Source organism: Eleutherodactylus coqui, chromosome 11, assembly GCF_035609145.1.
Source record: "Eleutherodactylus coqui strain aEleCoq1 chromosome 11, aEleCoq1.hap1, whole genome shotgun sequence".
In the NCBI taxonomy this organism is placed as follows: domain Eukaryota; kingdom Metazoa; phylum Chordata; class Amphibia; order Anura; family Eleutherodactylidae; genus Eleutherodactylus; species Eleutherodactylus coqui.
The window spans coordinates 102,269,417-102,294,880 of NC_089847.1; the positions used below are offsets into that span (position 1 = coordinate 102,269,417).

The following is a 25,464-nucleotide window of genomic DNA, read 5'->3' on the forward strand; positions in this document are numbered from 1 at the left end:
ACAGTATATCACCGATAGGATCTCCTTAACCCCTTATGACATTATTTTGGGGGGGGGGGGGGGGGGGGAATAGGCCTAGAGTATAGATATACAAAAATAGAGGTTCAGGAGCCTAAGTAGAAAAATATAACAGGGCCTGTACCCTAAAAATAAGCTCCAATTCAAGTGCTATTGCCAATGGATGCAAATAGTTAAACAGTCCTGGGAGCTGCACATGGCTTTCTACTCTAGCTTCCCTCCAGACTGGTATCCTGAGTAGTGATGAGCGAGCATACTCACTAAGGGTAATTGCTCGAGCGAGCATTGCCCTTAGTGAGTACCTGCCCGCTCGAGAGAAAAGGTTCGGGTGCCAGCGGCGGGAGGAATGGAGGGGAGATCTCTCTCTCCCTCTCTCCCCCCCCCCCCCCCCGCTCCCCCTGCTGACTGCTGCAACTCACCGCTCCCCCCGCCGGCGCCCAAACCTTTTCTCTTGAGCGGGCAGGTACTCGCTAAGGGCAATGCTCGCTCGAGCAATTGCCCTTAGAGAGTATGCTCGCTCATCTCTAATCCTGTGTGTTGGATGCTTAACATGCCCAATAAAAATACAGAAGGGTTTGTCCAAAATACCTAACCCACTCCAACTGAGTTATATTCTGTTGACCTCACTCCGAAGCAGCCATTGGCATGAGATCATGTTGGCATCAACACGAGTTCTTCCTGCTGCATACAAAACAAGCTAACACAGTGGCTCATCAACTCTAAACAGGTAACATGGGGTGAGAGCAGGGGTGTAACTATAGAGGATGCAGGGGATGCGGTTGCACCCAGACCCAGGAGCCTTAGGGGGCCCAAAAGGCCTCTCTTCTCCATATAGGGAGCCCAGTACTATGAATAAAATACTATATTTGGGGGCCCTGTTACAAATTTTGTGTAGGGGCCCAGAAGCTTCAAGTTATGTCTCTTGGTAAGGGGTAGTGGGATTATCAGCATCAAGACCTGAAATCAGCACCAAAAAAGGCTTTACAAACCCTTCTATTATGAAATTATGGATTTAGGCGGAGATTGTGCCACAATGTTAATCATGATGCACCAACTAGGAATAAACTAAGCTTACAGTATCAAAGAGACATCAAAATACCTGTCATAGCATTTTCCATGTAAGAGAGACTTCGCATATTTGTCGAGGGAGGTCACTGGGTCTTCCTTGTTGTATCCTTGCTCTGTGTCATCTAGAGTTACAAAGAAAGCCGCTTTCTCAACAGCATCCAGACTTTGCCTGTTCTTTCCATTTCCAAAGTAATCCTTACGAGCTTTAGCCCATGGCACCCTGCGTGGCACAAAGACTTTAAGTTATTAATGAGTCATAAAATGCAATGAGAGCTAGGCCATAGACTAAATCAGGACTACAATGCAAAACCAAGTAACAATCCGAGCCAAGCTGAAATTATAATTTAAGATAGTATTAAGCACCCACTCTCCAATTATTACTATTGTCATAACTTCTCTTCCACCATTCTGGAGATGTGAGGGGGTCATTATATGGTAGCTCTACTCTCCTTGGTACACAAAAAGGTGTTAACTGATTCCATCATTTGTCTCTCTGCTCAAGCGTAACAGTTACCTGTCCGGTCTACAGTTGTCTGTACTCATTATGGACCATCCTGCAAGAGGCAGTACTTAAAACATTCTGTTAAATAACTTTTTTGATTCGTACACCACTACATGCCATATTACAACTTACCTAACCCCTTAGTGAAGATCCAATTTTTTGTCTTAGGAGCTAAGAGAGTTTCATTCACATTGCAAAAGCCATAACTCATTGACGTAGCCATATGAAGGGCTTTTTTTAAAGTTTGTTTGGTTCTTTTGGTGGTGGTGAGGGGGGCAAGTTGTATTTTTTATGGCACCACTCTGTGGTACATATAATCTGTTGTGTACTTTTTTTTTTTTTGGGGGGGGGGGGGGGGGTAGGAGGTACCCTCCAGAAATTCCACCATTGTTTTGGGGTTTTGCTTTATGGTGTTCATCTTTCAGTAAAAACAACATGAAAACATTCTTACCTGGATCAGCACAATTACTGTGATACCAAGTTTATAAAGTTTTTTTTACTACTTTTGCACAATTAAAAAAAACCAAAAACACATTTTTAAAGAATAATGGAATCTGCATCGCCGCAATCTAAGACCCAGAAAATTCTTATTTTTCTGGCAATGAAGCTCTGTGAAGGCTTGTTTTTTTGCAGGAAGAGTTGTACTTCTTATTGGTACCATTTTGAAGTAAATGTAACTCTTGGATGGCTTTTTTTTTTTGCGTTTTTGGGGAGATAAACAAAACAGGGGGGGGGGGTGGAGAAAAAAAAACAACGCAATTCTGGCGTTACTTCTCTAAAATTACTACCGATAGGACTGACCTGATGTTCGCTAACCGAACATGAACGATCTGGAAAAATGTCTGTAAATGTTTTAAGAAATATTTATTATAAATTGCAAGGACTTCAGGATAAACAACATTTTCAGTGTGCCAACTTCCATCTGAGCGTACCCCTTGACGTGAAACGGGGAATATTGTGACTCTTGGTGACTCTCGAAAATGCTATAAAGAATAGTGCTTACTAGTTTGACTGTTCGCCGTCCACGGCTTGGTCTTCCACGTTTTGGGGACATTGCAACAGTCAAATTGGTAAGCACTATTCTTTATATCAACTGGATATGAACGTCGCTTACCAACACTTGACCCTCCCTAGTGGCGCTGTTGGCTGAAGCACAACAACGCCGCTAGACTCAACATAGGAACTTTGACCTGGCCTGACGGGTCACTTAATATATCAAACTTAAATTTTATTGTTTTAGGGCGATGGTGAGGATGTCACAAATCTAATGACACGAAAATCACCCACCAAAGGTGGCGCAAAGCGGTCAAAGTGTGGGGCAAGAAAAGGCCTGTGGGGCTTTTTTATATTAGATTTCTACAACGTTCATAATGCACAATAGTTAAAATATTTTCATTGTCTGGGCTATTATGAATGCAGTAATACCTATTATGTGTTGCTTTTTCAAAAACTCTTTGCAGGGAGCAGCGCAACATTATACTATATAGAGTATTTGCAGCAGCAAGAATAGTCTTTTTGTCCACTGCTCAAGCCAGGTTTCTTCTGCTGCTGTGTACCATACCCCAAGTAAGATCAGTAGAAATGAAGGTCTTAAACCATGCAATCCCCTTATATTACTCCCTCTTGGACATCACTTACACTCCCCTCCCCCAAGAGCAGTAGCCCTGAGATGTTAGCTACGCCATATTATCCAGAAGAGGGTCATTGAAGGACATGGTCTCAATTGTCTTGGCCCCCAAGAATCATCCATCAATCCTAAAATTGCTTATAAATGCTACAGTTGGCCTAACTAACATTTTGTTTTCCAATGTGGAAAGCTAGTAAGCAGCAAGAATGCGCATTAATATAGTCAAATATGAGCAATTTCCACTACCTGCACAATATGAAATAAAAGACAAAACCAATGCCCTGAAACGACTACTTGTCATTTAATAACATTAATATAAAAATTGGAAACAAATGTTGGGGTAACCATGCAACTCTTACTATCAGGTGAATGTGCACATATGCCTAGAAGATGTTCTTCCATACCTATCTCCTGCAGTAAGTGCAGCCAGCGTTTCCTCTCCAGGCTGGGGTTGAGACTTGTCCTCAATAATTCGTTGCATCTGCTGTTCAATCTCTCTTGGCTTCAATAACCTTCCATCATGATACAACCAAACTTTGAAATAACGACCTTTATGGTATACAACCATGTGTTTGCTGTCCTTTATATGTTGAATAGTGTCTGCAATGGTCAGAAGTTAGCAATGAAGACATACATGTAAACCTTTCAATCTCAACTCACACCCCCAGTTTACTGTAGGAAATAAACCCACAGGCCACCTCAGACTGGTTGATACATTGATATTCAAGGTTAAGCAATAAGAACCTCATTTATATTCTTTTAATTATTTTATGGTTTATGTATAGGGCTGAAGAAACTGAAAAGCAGTCAGGCCTGGATTTTTTGGCCCGTAGGCACTTCAGATGAACCTACGTGTATGGAAGTTTAGTGGGAAGCTGTAATCCAGGCAGTAGATTTTATGGTGAAGTAAGAAACATTAATTTTTCAACTTAAGAACATACTTGGCTTTAGGCCATGTTTAGACTTCTGTTACAAGAGTCTATCATATCGGAAGAAAAGAATAGCACGGTATACTGTGCTACTGACTTCGATGAAAGGATGGACATCATGAGTGAACCCAACAGACACCATCGTAAGTCAATGGGGTTGGTCAGTTGCCATTAGTGTTCGTCATATGATGAATCAGGCACTTTGTTCTTTTTTTTTCTCCTATGACGTGACAGAAAAACTGACAGAAATGTGAACTTGGTCGTAGGGAAACCATATACAAGATGACTGTCAGCCAAATGAGAATTGAGCTGACAGTAATCTTACCCAACACCACCCTACATATGAAATGCGTGTGCCCTGAATGTAGAAAGTGCAGAAAGCTTCTGCCAGACACCTCCAACTGCCCGATCCTTATTTCCCTCCGATATATGGTGTTGGGAGAGAGTTAGGAGGCCTGTATACACTGCTTTGGCTGATATACATCTAAGGTGTATGGCCACCTTGAGTGATACAGAAGTCTTACATTTGCTCAATTAGAGCAGGGGGTGGACTGCAAACATGCCTCTGTGAGAGAACCCATTGCCATCTTAAAAACACAATGATATGGTTTCCTGTTGTCCATGACATAACGTGTGAGTAGTGTTGAGCAAACCAAACATGAAGGACCCCGTTTCAGGTCAAATTTTGGTAAAAGGTTGGCACAAACATGAAAGCTTTTAGCAAAATTCTACTGGTTCGGTTCACTCAATATTAATCCTGAAGACTGGTGTATTACACTGTCTAAGAGCCATAGAAACACTGTATAACAATTTTAGAGTGCTCTACAGGGCTTTTACAGCTCTTACACAGTGTTCTACACTAGTCTTAGGGGTTTTTGAAGAAGTTTGGCGAAGCAGACAAACTTTTCAAACGTTTGCTCATCACTACACGCTAGTTTATATATTTACTGGCTATTGACTAATGCATTGCAAACAGGGCTGGAATCAGCACCAAGCAAACATGGGCAGATGCCACAGACCACTGAGTTTAGAGGAGCCCATGGCAATTAGGGAAAGCATGTTTTATGTTTGTCAAACCTAAACGTATTATATAATATAGAAAGTCAGCCAAGTATAGCATACCTTATAATTTACAGTAGAGGGGACCTATAATTTGTAAGACTTACCAATTTTAGCTGAGACTTTTGCAACTTGACCACATATCTATTATCCTTTATAGCAAAGTGTATAACATACACTTTTTAACTATATTTGCTACATTATTGCTAGGGCATCGTATATTATACACCACTCAACCATAAGGGTTGTACGTGTTCATAGCTATAGGATATCTGCTGGTGGGTTAAAAAACAGTTTTCTTTAAATATGCAGTATCTTGATTAAAATGCAAATTTTAAACTCCCTATGAGACAAATCTAATTGAAAATCATGAATGGAATTTAACCCTTTCCAATCCACTGTCTGACATCTAAAGACATTCTGATTGAAGCCTGTACAGCTCCGATGTCGGAAGACGTCCGGCAGGGTATTCTTACTGTGGATTATTGGCTGCTCTGTAGTCGGGGGGCCTCTCCAGCATGTCATATACCCCAGTACTAGCTCTAGTCAGCAGATGGCACCATTGTATAATGGCAGAAAGAGAAAGCCCTCTAGGAAACCCTGAATCCAAAATTGGATTGCAAAGGGTTAATAGGAGAGCATATTAAGTACTGTAAATATTGCTTAACAAGTCAAGCAAAAACAACTTTAACAATCCCGGCACCAGACACCATGGGTTAAAGAGCAGGCAGCTATTAATTCATACTCGAAACAAAACTGAACTGCGTTACTGTTGGATGAACTAAATGATGACGTACGAATAAAGCAGAGAAAGTTAGTGAACATGCAAGGAAAGGAGGTTATTGGCATGAAGAGACTGCAATGTTTAGATAAGCAATAAATACGTAACAATTCTGAGGCAAAAAGCATTGGGCGCCATCTACAATATAAATCTTAATTACTCATCACGACAATATTGTAAGCCGCCATTCAGAGTGAACCATTTACAATCAAGATCTTGGGAGGCCAATGCGAGATTGCGATCGGCTTTCTGTAAATAGTTTGCCACGTAATAGAGGTCGAACTCTATATATTTTTGTACATGTATGTAGCCAGGTAAAATTCCTATTCACTTTATGTGAAATATTTAGAATGAAGCATGAGTTTATCACATTAAACCCCATGACTATTCCATGTGGTCGGTTTACATGGCACCGCCATGTTGATACGCTTTAAAGGGTTGCAAAGTTGTTATATCCCTTTTAGGGAAATCTGAATTAGAAGAGCGGATTCCGCAATCCAGGATCCTTGCCTACCAGCTTCACACTCTGAAGGTCTTTGCCACATGGTTGCATTATACAACCTGTCACTTGAGGCCAATGGGCATTGTATAATGCTTCATTTCCCTTGTGGTGCTGAACAGCACAAGAATTGTATTCTTCCCCAACAGATTGTAATTAACCACTTGAGTGTCAGTAGCAAATAGGTTGCTGTAGGGGGACATGCTTAAACAGAAAAAAAAACAGGAATAAAGCAGACATACACATTGGATGTATATCGGGCTGGTCGATCATTTAATGTGTGTGGTGGGCTTCATGACTTTTTACCCAATGGCAGGTTCAGGTGAGATAAGTATTAGGCAGTTGAATATCAACCACCTAATTCTTTTGTTCTCTAGAGAAAGCCATTGCCAGACACTTCTGGTGGTAATCTTTCTCTCCTCTGTTATTTATGGGCCAACTGTTGGTCGAAAAGCGATTTTTGACCGATCGCTGTCCTGTGTAAAAGCAGAACCTAACAGGGTACTGTGCAAGGAATCGGTCATAAGTCACTTTTCTTCAGTTCAATGAAACAAAGTGACTAGTGAGCAACCTCTCACTCAGTGTACACAGGCAGTCGTTCATCTTTGAAAGACTGCCTGGTCACAGTGAAGGGAGGTGGGCAGCCAGAAGAGATCCCCGACACACTCTGCCTCCATTCACTGAACGACTATCGCTTCTGGGTTAAAGTACAGGAACGTGTCAAGTCATCCTAAAACACACACCATCACAAGAGTTGAGCATGTAAGGGGTGTGTTGGACAAAACGGCTGCCAATTGAACAAGTATTCGGCCAATAACCATGTAATGTGTATGGGCAGCCATAGCTAAGACTGGATATCCTCCAGTAAGAAAAGGAGGTCCAGTCACAAATAAAATAAACCAGGGAATAAATCAACGAATATGATAGAGATATATATCTATATATAGATATATATCTCCATCTCTCTCCTATCTATATTTCTTTCTCCCTCTATAGCTTTGGGAAAAGCCTTTCAATATAAGATAGTTTGATTTCTATTCAATGCCCAAAAAGATATAGGATTGGCATCAGGTACATGATGACCATCACAATAGTATTTTCTGGGCTTATTTCTGGAGGAGGACTTTCCTAAAATAATTGTACTATGCAAAAACGTGAAGGATCCATCATCAGTTTGTAAATGGTCCACTCTTGTGTTAGATTCCAATTTTTACTGAGCTTTGCGTAATCATCAACAGAAAATCATTGCTACGTGTGCGTAGGTTAAACATTGGTGCACATGCTCTAGAATCATGAGGACTAACAACATGGAAGACAGGACCATGGCTGTACCTGTCTCAACGCCTGGTATACGGCTAGAATTGAACATTCGTTCATACTGATAGGAACACATTGGAATGGTATTATTAACCATAAGCTAAAAGGAAACAAAGGGATGAAAACGAATGAGGGAAGGGAATGGAGAAACAATAATAATACCAAAATAGGCATAAAGGAAAATACATATACACAAAATCACAAAACACAAGAGAACCCAGATGAACCTAGGATGGAAATACCAAAATAAAGGAGAGGAATCGGCAAGCAATTTTCTAGGTGGGGAAACATCAAGGTATCTGATGAAATATTAACTGTGAAACCAAGTAGAACTAAACCGGTTTAATGTTAGAGTAGCCCGTGGAATCTGGCAGAAACCAGTGTATTTAGCACCATGAATTATCTGATACATTAATAATTCAATCTAGTGCAAACACAACGAGCAGATGCCAGTTCCGATAGTCTGATCAAAAGTTGCGTGTGGTTCTTTGGGTCAGATTTATAAAATCACATTGATTTTTTGGAAACATATCTGTTGTCCTCTAGTCTTCAAGTCGAAGAGATTGATGCCTTTTGAAGTCTACAGAGCCATAACAACCGGGAGGTCTCACAGCTTATATTTAATAGATAGCAGGGGCAGGTACTATGGCCTTGGGATGCTCTTACCTGTCTCTTCTCCGGGTATACGGGAAGTATTAAACATTCTTTCCCACTGAGCTGAGCATAATGGAACTGCGGATCCCATCAGCAGAATCTACACCACATAACCAAATGGTGTGCCGAATGGGTAATAAATAGAAGTGTAAAACACACAATATCATAAAAAGGGATACGATTCAACAAGGTACAGCATTTTGCTTTCCTGCAGGTTAATACATTACACAGAAATTATCAGTAAGGCCGGTGATGGACAATCATATTATAGTTACATTTATGAGTCTGTAATAAGAGTGAGTGCTCCGGCATGGTCAAGGACAACTTGACCCAAACTGCCAGAATCAAGAGATTCATAGGATGCTAGTAGTTCGGGTCAGAAGACCCATCGCCAGGCCGAACACTTGCTTAAGATACTTAAATGCGTTAGAAATATGCTCATTCGTCACCAACTTTTAAGAAATATATATAAAAAAAACCCCAAAAAACTGTTATTTAGTCTTCAAGGGGGTTTCCAGCCTTATACAAAAAGTTTTTATATAAAGTTACATACAAAAGTTGCAAGAATTACTTGCCCAATTAGCCCAGATCGACACAATGCAAAGATATGCTGCAAATCCACAAAGAAATTTGGCGGCAAAAGCATAGCAAAAATGCAACAAAATTGGTCTCTGTAGCAGAAGTTGTCATGCTGCGACCTTACAAACGGTGCAGAAAACTTCCGCAGCATGTAAATCAAGTTTGTTAAAATGTCATCACCCTGCCTGTATGATAAACTGCTGCCGATTTTCTGTGTGAAAATCCAAATTGAATATCTACAGCATTTCTGGAAAACCCTCAAAGGGACCCTCAGATTTTGGGACAAAAACTGTCCAATGACCAGGGGGGAGGGGTAACATTATCGACAGTTGTTTTCAGCTGGCTAATCTGGTTGATGCAATCTTCAGACTACATACCCACCACAGTGCATTTGTAGTGTTAAGGCCCTTAACGATTATCGCTTGAACGACTGAACGCCTTTTTTTGCATAAAATGCTGTGCATTAAAATGCAAGGATAAAAAAACAAAAAACGCACAGATCAGGTCTGATCACCCGACAAGCACCAACAACTGTTTCGTTGTCCACCATCCATAGACCGGAGGCCCCATCGATACAGGCCTTTGTGTCTGTTGGAATCATTTCCAGGCTCTTGGCTGAAGCACTTTTGGTCTTAAGGCACCCATTACGTGTGCTGCCTTGGACACCCACCCGCCAACACCTCAGTTTGCAGTGGTGTCATGAATGACAAAATTGGACAAGTATAGAGTGGAACCTGTTGATTGTCGGCAACGAAGCCAAGTTTCGTTTGGGCACTGATGTTCATGTCTGGAGACCTAGGAGGGAGCACCTCAATCCTTTTTCTGTGGAGCGGCCCACTGCCCTCACTGCTGGTGTGATGATCTGGGAGGCCATCGCATACAACAGTCGGTCCCCCCTAGTAGTGGTATGAGGGACAATGACAGCTCAGCGATATGTTCAGGACATCCCTCACCCACGAGTTCCTCTAATGGCAGCTTCAAAGAGGTATTTCCCAGCAGGAGAATGCTTGGCCGCACACACAAGGGGGGGGGGGGGGGGGTCACAGGAATGTCCCCACAACATTACCACATATATTGTGAATAGAACATGTATTGGACCATCTGGAATACCAACTTCGACAGCCTATGAGTTTGCACGATCTAGAGGCTCAGTTACAGCAAATATGGACTGATGTGCAGCAGGATAACATATGGAACCTGTATGCTTCCATATCTGGTCGTACTACATCTTGTATCCAAGATAGAAGTGCCCCAACAGTGAACTAGAGCCTCCATGCCCGTCTGTATCACATCTTCTATCCAAGCTAAAGGCGGCCCAACAGGGTACTAGAGCCTCCACGCCTGCCCGTATCACATCCTACATGAAAAGGTAGAGGTGGCACAGTAGGGTATTAAAGTCTCCATCACATCTTATATCCAAGCTAGAGGCGGTACAACAAGGTGCTAGAGCCTCCATGCCCCCCGTATCACATCTTGTATCCAAGCTAAAGGCGGCCCAACAAGGTACTAGGGCCTCTATGTCCACTGTATCACATCTTGTATCCAAGCTAGAGGCGGTACAACGGGGTACTAGAGTCTCCCCTTCAAGGGGTCAGCTTTTAGCAATAAATTATCCTTTTGCTCCAATATTGCAATCACTTACTTATGTGAATGTTACAACCACAGAGAAAGTTTCATTTGATTCCGACAACTTCTTCTAGGGGTAAATTTTTTTTTTAATAACGAGTGTGTCCTATCTGAGGGCAGCACATAATAGAGCGGGATACATGGAGCTCAGGGATATATATGTTTCTATGATTTAATTTGACATTTTCATGTACAAAGCTAGTTAAAGGTTCCCTGTGAGTCCTGTTTCCTCCACCCACATACACGAAGAGCTGTCAATCCCTGTATGCGTTTCTGTACAGGAAGAGTTGTCAATGACTTGTACAGGAGAGTAGAAACAGGACTCACGTGCTTTTCTAGGAGTCCTGGAAGCATTGAACTAGCTTTCTAGTCAAAATTAGGGAATTAAAATTAAATTAAAAGAAAACTAAAATATGTATCCTTGAGATCAGCATCTTCCCCTCTAAGCCTCCAGATGGGGGTGCAGAAGACCTGACCGCTTTCTAGCCACAGTATGACAACTACTGACATAAAAGTTATAATAATAATCCAGGTCATGGAAACTGCATATCTGAAAACGCTTCCCAGTATTATTGTAATGACAAGAACAAACGTTTACTTAAAAAGTTAAAACAAAAGTAAACTTGACTGGCTTAAAACAAAACATACCGGTTTTATTTCCTCTCTGTCCAGTTTTCTCCGGTAGAGCAAAAGTGCGTGGATCGCATTGCCGGCTCTGGCAGCTTGGATTGTGGTTGGCAACACATAAAGGTAATCCTGAGAGATAAAAAAAAGTATGACATACTAATAACAACTCTAGTTATAAGGATTAAAGAGGTTAGCCAGGCTTTAAAAGTTGATGGCCCATTCTCAGGAGAAGCCATCAACATCAATTGTGGCTTGCCTGAGTACTACAGGTTTCTGTCACTTTTCATTGCAGTTGAGCTTGTTTTCCCCCCTCACATCCGAGCTCACTGCCTCAGACAAGACTTGTGTGTTGCCATTTTTGAAGTAGCCATGTTTCTCTTATTCTTGACAACCCCTGAAAAGACACAGCCAAGTTATAGAAGCCGTGTAGCCTAGCAAGCTCAACTGTTTCCAAGATCCTGACCACCAATGTATTAAATTGCAACCCAGATGCACCAGTCGAAAGAAGACCGGGTCTGAAGACTACCGTTTTCGAGATAGGTTGGAGCCATGTTGAGCAGATATTTATGGCATATCCTATGGCTGTACCACAGTTGTCCAACATGAAAATAACCCTTGAACTGTTCCCATACCACTACTGTCTGCTGCTCCTCAGTCCTTTCCATCTACAATCTCTACACAATGACTTGATATCACATGAACATGTCAGGTAATCTTCCAACAGGATGGGTGGCACTTATCCACGACATCATGTACAGGTTCAGATTCAGGAAGGTCTTGAGGCTGGCAAGGATCAGTTATGTGGGAAGAACATATAATTTATATAGTAACAGGTTTTGTTTTTACACTTTAAGTACCAAAAACTTTATGACTCTCAGAAATCCTCAAGGCTACATTAGGGTAAATACTTAGGTCCTCAAAGAAGAGGTCCCAACACATGGTGAATATCTGGAACACCTTTATCTTCCAAACGAAAATATGCACCAAAATCCTCCCCCCTCCCTTGCCGATAACGTCGGACATTGCTCAGTACTTTATGACGGTACAGTCACATGTCCGTCACCATTTTCCTGCTAGCTATACCAGGTTCCAACTATGTACTGCTTGATTGTACTTTGGTCTTTGCATTGGAAAAGTTTTATCACCTCCTTCTAGTAACTGTACAAGAGAAGCGATAAGGGAGATAAAATAAACATTTTCTAATTAACTGGAAATCAGCATTGCTGGTTATGTCTGCAAGACGGAGAGAGACTGTTAGCAGCTCTGCTCTGACTAAGCCCGCGCTCACACGAACCATCCGAATTCTGCATGCAGGTTCCTGCAACAGAATCCAGGTGTGGCCCCGGCCATTGACCCTGTGTACCTGCTTTTTCTGTACTGCAGATGACCGGACACTCGCTGTTGGTCATGCAGAGTACAGATTAAAAAAAAATAATAATAATAATTTTTTTGCGTGCTGTCACTAGGCGATGACATGGGGTACCATCTGACATTGCGGATGAGCTGCGGGTTGGACGGTCTCCATTGACTTCAATGGAGACAGTCTGAGTGGAGAATACAGCAAAATAGAGCATGCTGCGATTTTTCCTCTGCTCGCGGAATACGCAGTGTGAAGTAAAACTATTTTACATACCGTTGAGTGCATGCTATTTACTGCAGATCATCTATGTAGATGCTGACGATTCCGCTTGTGCAAGACCAGCCTAATGGAGCTAGGTATGAAGCAGAGCAATCACACTTTATGATGTATCCCTATGTATGCCCTACTAGAGGAACCAACCTTGGTAAAACAAACCCTAACTAGAGATGAGCTCCAGACAGAAGGTTCGGGTGCCGGTGCGGGGGAGCGGTGAGTAGCGGCAGTCAGCAGGAGGGCGCGGGAGGGGGGGGGGGGGGGGTGAGAGAGGGAGAGATAGAGCTCCCCTCCGTTCCGTCCCGCTCTCTCCCACAGCTCCCTGCCCTCTGCCGGCACCCGAACCTTACGTGTCGAGCGGGGAGATACTCGCTAAAGGCAATCCTCGCTCGAGCAATTGCCCATAGTGAGTATACTCGCTCATCTCTAAACACAGCCAATTAGACCCTGCTTCCTACAGAGTTGAATAGGCTGCTGTCAAACATAATAGAATGCACTACATAAGTAATGCAGTGTAGTATTCTAGCGATCGAACAAATGCATCTTTAACTCCCGTTCAGGAACTAAAAAATATTGTCAGAAGAGTTAAAGTTCTTTGGAGGATAAACTGAATGATAATCATTCAGTTTAAACACGGGCAAAGAAAAATTGTTTGAAGAGCTAAACAGGGCATTACACAGGGCTGAACACAAGACCATTATGGCTATGTACACATGGGGGTTGATTTCCCGTGGATTTTCTGTCTGAACCTTACGCACGGAAATCTGCAGTATTTACATTAATAGCAATGATGGATAAGATTTTTAATACGTCATCCACACACTACAGAAAAAGTCACTGCGGAAATAGACCCCAGTGCAGAATTTAAGTCCTCAGCGGTGCGGATTCCACCTCTTCAAATGAGGGAGTGAACTCGAGGAGGACCAAACTCCATACCAAATAGAGTCCGCTGCGGACACTCCTCAGTAAACTCTGCACCATGTGAACATAGCTATATAGAGGGATAAGAGAATTCTAGTTTTCTTGGAAAGAATGTCATTCTAGTAGACTTACCATTGCATAGTAATTACTGTTGACCATGATTGGCCCACGGCCTCTGAGGTAGATGTATTCTTCCCACCAATCACTGACCTGAAAACATAGAGGGAGATTTATGAAGCTTTTTGGTGTCAAAAAGTTGTAAACTTTGACTCAAGCCCAGCTCACAGAACATTTTGTGCCCTTTTGACAGATAAGATGTGCTAGGTCATCCCCCAACCCCCTCAAAAAAGCCGTGATTTGTTGCTGCCCTGGACCTACACATTTATGTATAATTTAAGTCCGAAACTGGGAAAACATTATACTAAAAGTCTATTCTGGCTCCCCGCTGGTGTACATTTTTGTGTAGATGCACAACTTCAGTCATTAGGCAACATTGGAATTCTTACCAAGATTGGGCTTTGAAAGGCCGGTTTTAATAAATTACCGCTACATCTGCACAAGATTTCAAAATCTGTAAAAGATGACTCTAAGGCCTCTGATACACAACAGCCAACAAGTGCAAATATATGAAGAGGCAAGCTCCGATTTATATATTAGGTGCATTGTGCGCCGATGGGGGTGGGGGGTAATTTTTCCCCTAACAATCATATTAAATTGGGAAAACTCCTCCTTAAAAATGGCACTTTATTATAGATTCTGAATTCATTTGATGTGGAACTTGGTTGACTTAAGTGCATTTTTAACCCCTCAATGACAACTAATTCTAGCCTTCAGATCCAGTAAGTCATTTCCCCCTTTTGTGTTCCAGCAGTCGTATCTCTTTTCTATTTTTTGTCAGTGTAGCTGTAGGACTCCTTGTATTTTGTGTTCTACTTTTTATAGGAACCAATTTTGGGGCACATACAATGTACAGAATAAATTATTCATTTTTTACTGTGGGACAATGCGGAGAAAAAAAAAAAAAAAAGTAATTCACCATTGTTTTTTTGGGATGTTTACGACATTCGCAGTGTTTATTCTACGGGTCATTAAGATTATGAAAATGCCAAATCGTAGGTTATCTCTTTTGCACAATAAACTTAAAACAAGCAAACTAAAGACTGCGGCTCTGCAACGGCCAAGCTGAGCGCGCCAAAGTTGGGGCGACCATGGTGATTGAAAGATGGTGGTCACGGGTGGCTCTGTAATCCCTCCCAACAGTGGCGATAATGGGGCTCTGCTCAGCTGTCGCATAGTGGCACAAATAACGTATTTTCAGCGCCCTCTCTCTCTCTAGTTCTAGAGGTAACTCTGTATTAATATCCTCAATTGTTACTAGTTGAGGGTTTACTGGAAGTGTAGTATGAAGGAGTGAAATAAGAGTTGTAATGGCTGCTGAACTAATCTTGGCTTTGAATTCACTGGGTAGTTTGACTCACTGTTAGCTGGGGATGATGACCTTCAACTCTTTCCTCCTGACTGCTGGAAAAACAAGGGAGCGGAAAGGAACCTAGCCACTAGAGACGAGCGAGTATACTCGCTAAGGCACATTACTCGGGCGAGTAGTGCCTTAGCTGAGTATCTCCCCGTCCGTCTCTAAAGATTCGGGGGCCGGCGCGGGTGACAGGTGAGTTGCGGGGGAAAGAGAGGGAGAGAGAGATCTCCCCTCCGTTCCTCCCCACTCTCCTCCGCCACGGGCCCCCGAATCTTTAGACACGAGCGGGGAGATACTCGGCTAAGACACTACTCGCTCGAGTTATGTGTCTTAGCGAGTATACTCGCTCATCTCTACTAGCTACCCTTGCTGGACTGCTGCATCGCTGAACACACGCTGAACTGCTGACACCTCCTTTCTCCAGCCACATCTTGCTGCCTCTCCTCTGACTGCAACTGACTAACTCCTCCTCCACTTCCTCTCTCCTTCCCGCACTTTCTCCAAACTCCACCCCCTCTGCATAGAGACCCAAGTGGTGTTTTCCCGTTCTGGACTCACTCACCAATCAGTGGAGGCATGACATATAGCCAATAAGCAACCAGCTATTATCCGTGCTAAACTCTCAGCTTAGGAAAGGGGAGAACAGGGTTTCTCTAATGCATGGCCCCTTCTATGCCTAATAGACAGGTGTGACAGGACCAACTGTTAGTGCAACTGTTCTGTAGGACCCTCTGGGCCACTACAGCTCCACATTCCCAGAGCACAACATTTTTCTGTTTCCCATCAGCAGCGCTATATGTTGTGAGCTTGTTTTATGCAGGACAACTTTAGATTTTATTAGTACCATTTTGAGGTATAGAAAACTCTCATTTTTTATTCCTATTTTGCTGATGCAACATGAATGGAAAGCAGTTCTCTTGGCACTTTAGTTTTTATTTTTTTAGATGGACTTTACCATACTGGATAAATAATGTCATATATTACAGTATGGGTGATTATGGTGTAGCAATACCAGTTATGTGTAGAGGTTTTGTGGTTTAATTTTTTTCAAAGCCTTATGTAAAAAAAAAAAAAAAAAAAATTAAAAAGCAGAAAAAAAAAGTTTAAAAAAAAACACTTTAAAAGGTTTTGATGCAGTGGTCAGCAGTGATTGCAGCATTAAAAGGTGTAAAAGAGTGATTAGATGAGCAAGTCCTAATTTTTTGGAAAACAAAACAAAAAAAAAAAAAAAAGAATGTCAGAGAGTAAATTTGTTCAGATTGATTGGGGTGATAACTAACAAATTCTTGTCAGCTCTTTCCTGGGCTGCTTTTTGATGATTGTGATTGAAGGGCAGGACACCCTCCTCTGTCATCTACGTACCCTAGCAGAACATAAGCATTGAGGCTGTTCTCATAGAATAACCCTTTTACACTCAAAAGGTATTTTTTTCCCTTTGCGTCCACGAATCTAAAATCATCCGGCACCAAGTATGTAGTTTAGAAAACTAATGTTCCACTACTTAAAACTTCACAGCAGTACTGCTAAACATATGCAGCAGTGAAACAATGAGGTTAGTGTTGTGGAGGAAATCACAAAACATTTTTTCCAACCCACACAAGCTGTCTTTGTGCAACCAGCAGCCATAAAAGTAATACATACATACAATCTACTTCATAAATTGGAAATTATAGCTGATAGGCTTATTACGGCAACCTAGATGCCTACATGAGGCACACCTGTTTGTACCTATGCCAACATTTAGTGGTAAGCCTTAAACCGCATCATATTACACTAATCACTGTAGAAGAAGTATTGTGCAAGATCAGGAGGAGTTGAAAGCTAAAGTCAAGGCTGATCTTCCAAGCATACCATATCTCTTTGATAACTACAAGGCTGGGGTTTTTAAGTAGGTGCACGCCTGTTGCCGAGGCACTAGAAGAGGTCGTTATGTCAATGACATATTGCTAGGTTATGTCCTTGTTTTCTGATCGGTTTTGGTTCTGGCAATCCTGAGAATGAGGGAACTGCAGCTCTGGTTCACAGTTTTCTTCTACACAGATCCACATCAAGCTCCATTTGTGGAACATTTCAACTACTAACATATAAAAAATACCACAACACAAAAATGATACCACAATAAGCATACGAACCAACATTTGAGTCTCAAATCATGAAACGTTTGCAAGCTCCGACCCTGTTTCACACCTCTAAAATCAACCAAAGTGGCATAAACAGATTGTTTCGAAGTCTAGTTCATGGAACGATCCCACGAGATTCTTGGCTTTTAGCAAGTATCTATTAAGGTAATTAAAACATGATACTTACATAATTTGTGGCCCACCATGATTTCAGTTTCAAGTACCACTGAAGTCTTGGTCCCAGGTTGACAGCAAAATCTTTGGCAAGACCTTCCATTCTCTTAAACTGCTCGTCGTCCATCAGTGGTCTAACAGACTCCAGGTACTAGAGAGATAAAAGATGGTCGTTAATATTTGTTGCTGAATTCAGCTTGTAGATGGTAATCTTTTTCCCCCCTGGTTCTGCTCATCTCCAACTGGACTTTTCCTTGTCTGATCCAAAATCCTCCAGTCCCACAACCCTAGGCTGAGGGTCTGACTGGCCTCCATACTGAGACACCCCTGTGTGCCTTGAGCCTCCCAACCATGGCATTCCTGTGTGCCTTAAATCGCCAAACCGTAACACCCCTATGGGCCTTAATCACATTAAGGTGCTTTTAGACTACACAATTGTCGCTCAAAGGAGCCAAAGTGAGCGATATACTCATTCGGTCTAAACAGGAGTCAACGACTAATGACGAAGAATCGTTCACTTTTAATTCATTTTATGCAAATATAAAAATCATCATTGACTCGTTCACTTATTCTTCAGTCTTTCACATTCACTTATACGGACTGATCGATGCTTGTTAGAATGAGCCAATGAGGTTTCTACCTGTCTGAACAGGCTACACGAGAGCGAAGGAGACAGCGGCGATGTCACTCGCACGTTCAAACGAGAATCGGCTCTTCTATAAGGGCCCTTAGGGAAAGCAAAATAATCCCAAGCTTTTAATTTCTGAACTTGTTGTTGAAGGTGATCATAGCGGGGCCCATTCCAAGTCTCGGATGTAAAGTTGAGCGTTCCACCAAGGATCAATAGAAGATCTTGCAGTTTTACAGCAAATAAAACCAGCTTCACAAATACATTTTAGGTACTTATGAACTTGAGTCACAGCAGGTCATAAATTAGAAACTTTATTCATTAACCCCTTCCCGCTCCAGGGCGTACGTTTACGTCCTGGCAGCGGGGTACTTCCCGCAACAGGGCGTAAACTTATGTCCTGGGGATAGCGCGAGATCACTTATGATCTTGCGCTATCCCACAGCGGGAGCCGGCTGTCAGTCACAGCCGGCATCCCGCTGCGACAGCACAACAGCAGGGGTGCATTGGAGGTGCGCCCCCCCCCCGGCTGTTAACCCCTTCCCTGCCGCGATCTATGTAGATTGTGGCATGGGAAGGGTTCACAGAGGGAGCGCGCTCTCTCTGTGAAGTTGCCGGGCTCTCGCGATATAATTGCAGAGAGCCCGGCCTGTTGCTATGGCAACAGGATGCCAGACACTGGCGTCCTGTAGTGCCATGGCCTGTGATCGCTGTATAAGCGATAAGGCATGGCAGGGCAGTAGCCCTGCCATGCCTTATCACAGCGATCATCAGTGCTGTGCTGCAAGTCCCTCAGAGGGACACAAATTGTGTAAAAAAAAAAGATTAAAAAAAAAATTGAAAAGAAAAAAGTAAAAAAAAAAAAACCTTTATGCTTTTTCTCATATTAGCATAAAAAAGGTTAAAAAAAAAATTAAAACCCCACATATTTGGTATTGCCGCATCCGTAATGACGTGCACAATAAGTTGCACATGCTTTTGACTGTGCACGGAAAAAAAGCGTTAAAAAACTGAGGCAAAATGCTAATGCCGTATGTACCCCAAAATGGTACCAATAAAATCTACAGCTCGTCTCGCAAAAAATAAGCCCTCATAGAGCTCCGTATATAGAAAAATTAAAAAGTTACAGGACTTTGAATGCAGCGATTTACAATAAAAAAAAAAAAAAAAGATTTCCAAAAAAAGGGTTTTTATTGCAGAAAAGTGGAAAAACCTAAGAAAAAATGTAAGAATTTTGGTATCATTGTAACCATACCGGCCCGCAGAAAAAATGTTTTGTCTTATTTATGCTGCATAATTAACGCTGTAAAAAAAAACAACAAATCTATGGCAGAATTAATTTCTCTCCCTGCTATCATAAAAAAAATAAATAAAAGTTTTATATTATAGTCAATGTACCCAAAAGTGACACCGATAAAAACTACAGTTCGCCACGCAAAAAACAAACCCTTATACGGCCACATCGACAGAAAAATAAAAAAAGTTATGGCTTTTGAAAAATCATTGCATCCTTAAGCCCAAAATAGGCCATGTCATTAAGGGGTTAAATAGCACCCATACAGATGCGCACACAGAAAAAAAAACTTGAACACGGAGAAAATACACAAGAGGACATTAAAATAATAATATAAAAATATCTCCAAAACTTTCTGTGGTTCTCAAACAATAATGAATTAAATATTTGGTAATGATTCACTCCAGACAGATATCTCGTGCCCTCAAAGATCCAAACTACTTCCAGCCAAGTAGCAATCTAAGTACTCCTCCTCTACCAGAAAAATTAACCCCTTCAATTCCCATGAACTGAAAGGCAGGTACATTACCCTAACAGCACTGTAATTTTGTCTGGATGCAAAAAGATTGCCAACATTGGCATTGGCACTGTGAGCAAGGTGCTCTATGTACTGCAACCCACATGTTATACGGTATGTTAAACACAGCAAGCTATCAAATAAACGTTATAGGATCTAATAGATTCTATACGATTTTATAATGCGAGTCACATCAGTCTGATATGATCACAAAAACCACACATTTTATATATTCTCTGTCCACATTTAAAACAACCTTTAGCATTTAACTAAGTTTTACTAGGTCTACCGCTCTCCAAACAAAACTAGATAAAAGACGCTGTCGTACTGTTTGCACTTCCTTAAAGTTTTTAAGGAACTACTCTAACACTTCTTTACAAAATCTTATCTGAAATGTTATCTTGATGCAAAACGGGTAAAAAATAAATATAATATTAATTTAATATTAATATATAGTAATCAGGTTAAATTCTACATTAAAAGGGGTTGAACCGAAAATTATCACCCACCGCCGATCTCAAGAACGGGGTTCCCGTGTGCCTTATCTTCTTCATCGTGGGGTTACTGCTTGTTTAATGGGAGATAGCCAAACGACAGCCACACTTGGATATTTCCGTCACTGCCATTGAAATGAATGGAGCTCTGATTGCGCACGCTCGGCCAGTGTTTCATTCAGAGGTGCAGCATCCCATAGGAAGACCCTGGACACCTGATATACGTGGGGAGCTGGGAGGGTAGAGTGCTGACTTGCAACGGTGGCACTTACCATGCTCCATCCTGGAGGGACACATGCAGCCAAGGACAGAGTAGCACTGCAGTCCACTTTTATATTTTGCCATGTAACCCAATAAAGTTTTTCTACCAATCCTTAGTGGAGTGTTGGATTATATACATATGTTGGATGCGACCTGGGGTGAGGCACATGCGAGCATTGTGGGATGATAATTTTCCCTATTTCTTATTCCAAGCTTTGCTGTGGGGCTATATGGTTAATTGGTTATGCCCCTGAATACAGGCAGATCTATAGTGCACTTATGATATAGAGGCTTTTAAAAAAAAAAAACAGCAAATCCAAGCCTAACCAAAGCCCTCTTCAGAATATTAGTACAAGTAAAATATGTCATGCATCAATGCTGCATCACAATTATGTATCTGAGAGAGCTGTTCATACACAGTAAGGAAAGTGACCATCATCCAAAGGTCATCATACAGTGAATGGCCAGTTTCATTAGAGACATTCCTTTAGTAGTGCATCAGTCTTCTGTTAGCCCGTCGGAACAGTAGCAATTCATTGTGGCACCCATCCACAGGGTTCAGAGGACCCATGGTGTGCCAAGAATACATTCTTCACACCATTACTCCATCTCTACCAGTCTGAACCGTTGACACCTGACAGGAAGGGTTCATCTATTCATGCCATTTGCCCCATATTCTGACCACCCATCAGCATGGTGCAACAGAAATCACCTGAACGGGAAATGTTTTTCTACCATCAGTGATCCAAATTTTGCCCACTATTTGTTCCTCTTAGACACAAATGACACTCAAACTGGTCATCAGCTGTTATCATGCTAAGAAATAATGACTTATGCATTCGTTTCAGAATGCGCATTGTATTCGGCAGCAATTTGCTTGCCTGTGCACCATTTGTTCATGAGAACAATTCTTCATATCCTCCTCTGACCCCTTTCGAATTATTTACATCCAGAACATCCCCTTCCACTGGATGTTTTTCCTTGATCACACTATTCTCGTGAAATCACTAACTGTATGGAGAGTATACCATCTGTTTTGGGGGTTCCAGTTTCCTACTGCGTTCGGAGAGCAGAAAAGGGAATCCCTAGGTGAACGGCTCAGTCTTAGAATGGAACTGAACAGCACATAACAAATCCCATCGACTATAATTGGGTTCATTCGATTTCCGCTCAGCTGCCTGGCCTTTTACCAGGAGAAAAAGTGCTACATGCAGTTCTTTTTCTGCCAGTATTACGTGCCAGATCTGCGACGGAACCTTCAACCGAAAGTTCCAATACAGATGTGAAACCACCCTTACACAAGAAAATCCCATAAGATTGGCAGCTTTGGAGATCCTGGCCCTAGCTAGTCTAGCACCGATGACCAGGTATCTCTCAGATAGCCCTATTTTACCACTCTAATGTGGATTCACATGGAAACTAAACCATAGAAAAGTTTCTCACTAGATTCTAATCTGCAGACCGGGATTACATGACTAAATTTCCATACAGAGGAGCTCCAGTATTACAATGATAAGTATCTCTAATAAAGTGACCAGTGTACTCTTGAAGCTGGCTCCCGAACAAACAGGACATCAATATGCCACATGGTCAGTAATAGCCTTCAATTAGAGAATAATTGGGAAAAATTCTGCAACAAAGCCACAACCCAATACTCAAACTTTTACACTCTTTGGAAGGCAAGACAAAAAAAATAAGCAGCAGGTTAGACATTGTGTAGATTATTTTGAGCATTCTGTCGAATTCTTACCACTTCTCCACATGCTCCTAAAAAAAGCACATAAAATGACAACACATGACTTGGTTCTTATAGTCATGCCCTTCTAGGGTTACAGTTTTTATGTTCCATGTAGCCGAACCAAGTATCAATACTGACCCTTGATCCTCCAATCAAGAAATAGGATCTGGTCTCCAAACCACTATAGAGTATCTCTCAAATAATGACTTTTATACAACACTTGGGAGAATATCATGCACAGGTCTTAATTAGACTAGCAGGACCCATACAGTATCTCTCTGGTTAGTGGACGGTTGCTTTAGCATTTGTTCAGCCCAGCATGTACTAGCATCTCCGAGATGCGAGATCGGGTAGGGGATCATTACTGAAGGTCTACAAGATGGATAAAGAAATAATTTGGCTGATGAAACATTGCAACTATGGAGGGGAAAAAGGTTATTGCTGAGGCTGCATGGTATCACATGGTGCTAATGTAAGAAATCTAGATGGGACTTGGACCGTTCCCTGTACAGGACCCTCTACTATCCCCATCTGGTGTGCTATCATAAGAGTGTTCAAGTACAGCCTAAATAAGTCTATCTTCACATCTGCGTTTGGACCCTCCGTTTGGAGGTTGTGTTGCCGAACCGACATAAAAGTATTGGAGGCAGAAAGTATGGGGTCAGTGGTGCAATTCCCCTCTCACTTGTTACCCTCCTCGCTTGCTCACTTCGTCAATAACGGTACTCCAGAGGGGCTTCCAATATCTAGTCTACTTCGAGAGGAGACTCGTGATCCTCTGGATATATGTTGACCATGTTTGATTCTGGTTGCTCAATTGTGGTAATTGCTGGGGGGGGGGGGCTTAGTTCTCTCTCCCCTCCCTTGCCCTTTCTGTACACCAAATTATTAGCCAATAAAAAACAAAAAATTAACCAGCGCTCCGGTGCTTTGGAAGATGACAAATGATGCAGAGGTTTGTATTTGAAATTGTAAAAGTTTTATGCTTGAGAAAGGCCGAGATTACGACCGAAACGCGTCGCAATAAAAGAATTTCCGTACACATCTTCTGAATTCTGCCTGTCATCTTGGATCCAGGGGTACTTAACCACTATCACCCCTGTAAAGTAAGTAATATTCATCACCATACAACTACAATTTCAAATACAAACCTCTGCATCATTTGTCATCTTCCAAAGCACCGGAGTGCTGGTTAATTTTTTGTTTTTTATTGGCTTGTCTTCTATCCCGTGGTGTGTTTTTTCATCCCTGGGAGTAACCAAGACGCTCTCTTCAAGATGTCTTTCGTGACCGGTGCGAGGAATCATTACTTTCATTGTGGACTGACATGCCATCTCGGATTTTGACGCACGGGCACCCTACACACGGGCCCGGCGTCACGGGGTGAGTGACCTCTTTTATACGATCTCTCTATAGTCTCTTCTCCTTTTCACTCTTTTTTTCATATACTCCTGGTATATTTTTGCAACCATTCCCCCATCCATTTCTTGGAGCGCTATCCACCATATATCTCTTTTGTACACCAAATTCTTGTGATCATGTATTAAATTTATGTTTTGTTGTGCTTTGCCTGTATGTGGAATGTACATGTTTAATAAAACGAGTTTAAAAAAAATGTTTGAGGCAAAATTCAGCTCCGACCCGCTGTATCCTGGCTATAAAAGCAGGCGTTGCCTGGGAAAACCCCTTTAAGCAGCCTCACCTGGCAATGTGTACAGAAGACTTAAGAGGTGACTTTTTAATGATGATGAATATACTAACAAATACTTTCATAGCATAGCAACTTTCTATTGAGAGGACTATAACAACATACCCTTTTGACCGTGTCCTTAACAGCTGGCACAGGTAGATGAGGAAGGGAAGTTTGGAAGCTGTAAAGCATAGGCTTTCGGCCAGAGAACAATTTCACCATTCCCTGGAAACCAAAGTACACAAACTGATTAACTCAAACGCACAAGTTGAAGTTTCCTCGAGTAACAGATTGTCAAATTTGATTAGCAGTGGTCTCAAGAAGAAGTCCATTTAAAGACAGTATTTGACTGGCACTGTAAGGGCCCACCAGAGGAGATCAATGAGGGGCCTTCCATGTATATAGAACCCGTGCTCTCTTAAACTTTCTCATTTTTGCACAGAGCACATCAATGTCTAACGTTACAGTAACACATCACTGATTTGCTGGGGATCTTGTTGCAAATTTTGGTGTGGATCTGAGCAGATTTCACCCTTTCGATTTCTTTCAAATTGAAGTGGTGAAATCTGCTGCAGATCTGAACCAAAATCCACAGCAAATCAGCGACATGTGAACATACCCCAATAGACGTTTCCATGAATCAACCCATAAGAAATAGAGCAATGACAATAGGCTTCAAAGTTATCTCCCAATGGGTTTGTCATATGCTGGACCTTTCTGTCCAAGTTGTATTAGGGACCTACAGTTCTGTCAGAGCCTGGGCCCACCAGCGGATGCTCTAGTATTCTAGATTGGCCAGTCTAACCCGGTTTAAGGGCTTCTCCACACAAGAGTGCTACACAAGGGCAGGTACAGAAAAAGATGGATACTGTGAAACAATATATGGGTCCCCTCTAGTTGACCACCCTTCATATCTCCATCCATAATCCACTAGTAATTGTGAGATATAAATTCCATTTGATGAGCCTCTTACAGAGAAATCAAATACATAGTAGAAAGTGGCTTTTAAGCAGGCAGCAGGTCCCCCCAACCTAATGAGCCCCTGCACAATTGAATAGGTTGCACATAAGGTACAGTATATCTGCCGTTGGGGCTATATTGGTTGTTGTACAGCTTTCCTAAATGAGAAGATGGAACTATGTCTCTACAGCGCCACCTATTAGATGTAGCATTCCTGCAAATGAAAGTCAGACCTTTAACTGGTCTTATAACAATGACTGGGAATATAAGCAAA

The 25,464-nt window shown here is 41.9% G+C and overlaps 1 protein-coding gene across 2 annotated transcripts in view; it reads right to left on the minus strand.

Annotated features, from left to right (window-relative positions):
- The window catches only part of CPT1A (carnitine palmitoyltransferase 1A), a 74,343-nt gene that overhangs the window by 25,697 nt on the left and 23,182 nt on the right, over positions 1 to 25,464 (minus strand). The window contains exons 5-11 of one of the 2 annotated variants that reach the window (XM_066583203.1): positions 24,354 to 24,455; positions 17,622 to 17,759; positions 13,973 to 14,050; positions 11,308 to 11,415; positions 7,816 to 7,900; positions 3,620 to 3,815; positions 1,118 to 1,306 (exon numbers count right to left, since the gene is read on the minus strand). In XM_066583203.1, coding sequence (XP_066439300.1) covers positions 1,118 to 1,306; positions 3,620 to 3,815; positions 7,816 to 7,900; positions 11,308 to 11,415; positions 13,973 to 14,050; positions 17,622 to 17,759; positions 24,354 to 24,455 — 896 coding nt within the window. Of the gene's footprint in view, positions 1 to 1,117; positions 1,307 to 3,619; positions 3,816 to 7,815; positions 7,901 to 8,466; positions 8,555 to 11,307; positions 11,416 to 13,972; positions 14,051 to 17,621; positions 17,760 to 24,353; positions 24,456 to 25,464 lie in introns of both variants that reach the window. The other variant, XM_066583202.1, reaches the window with a different exon arrangement.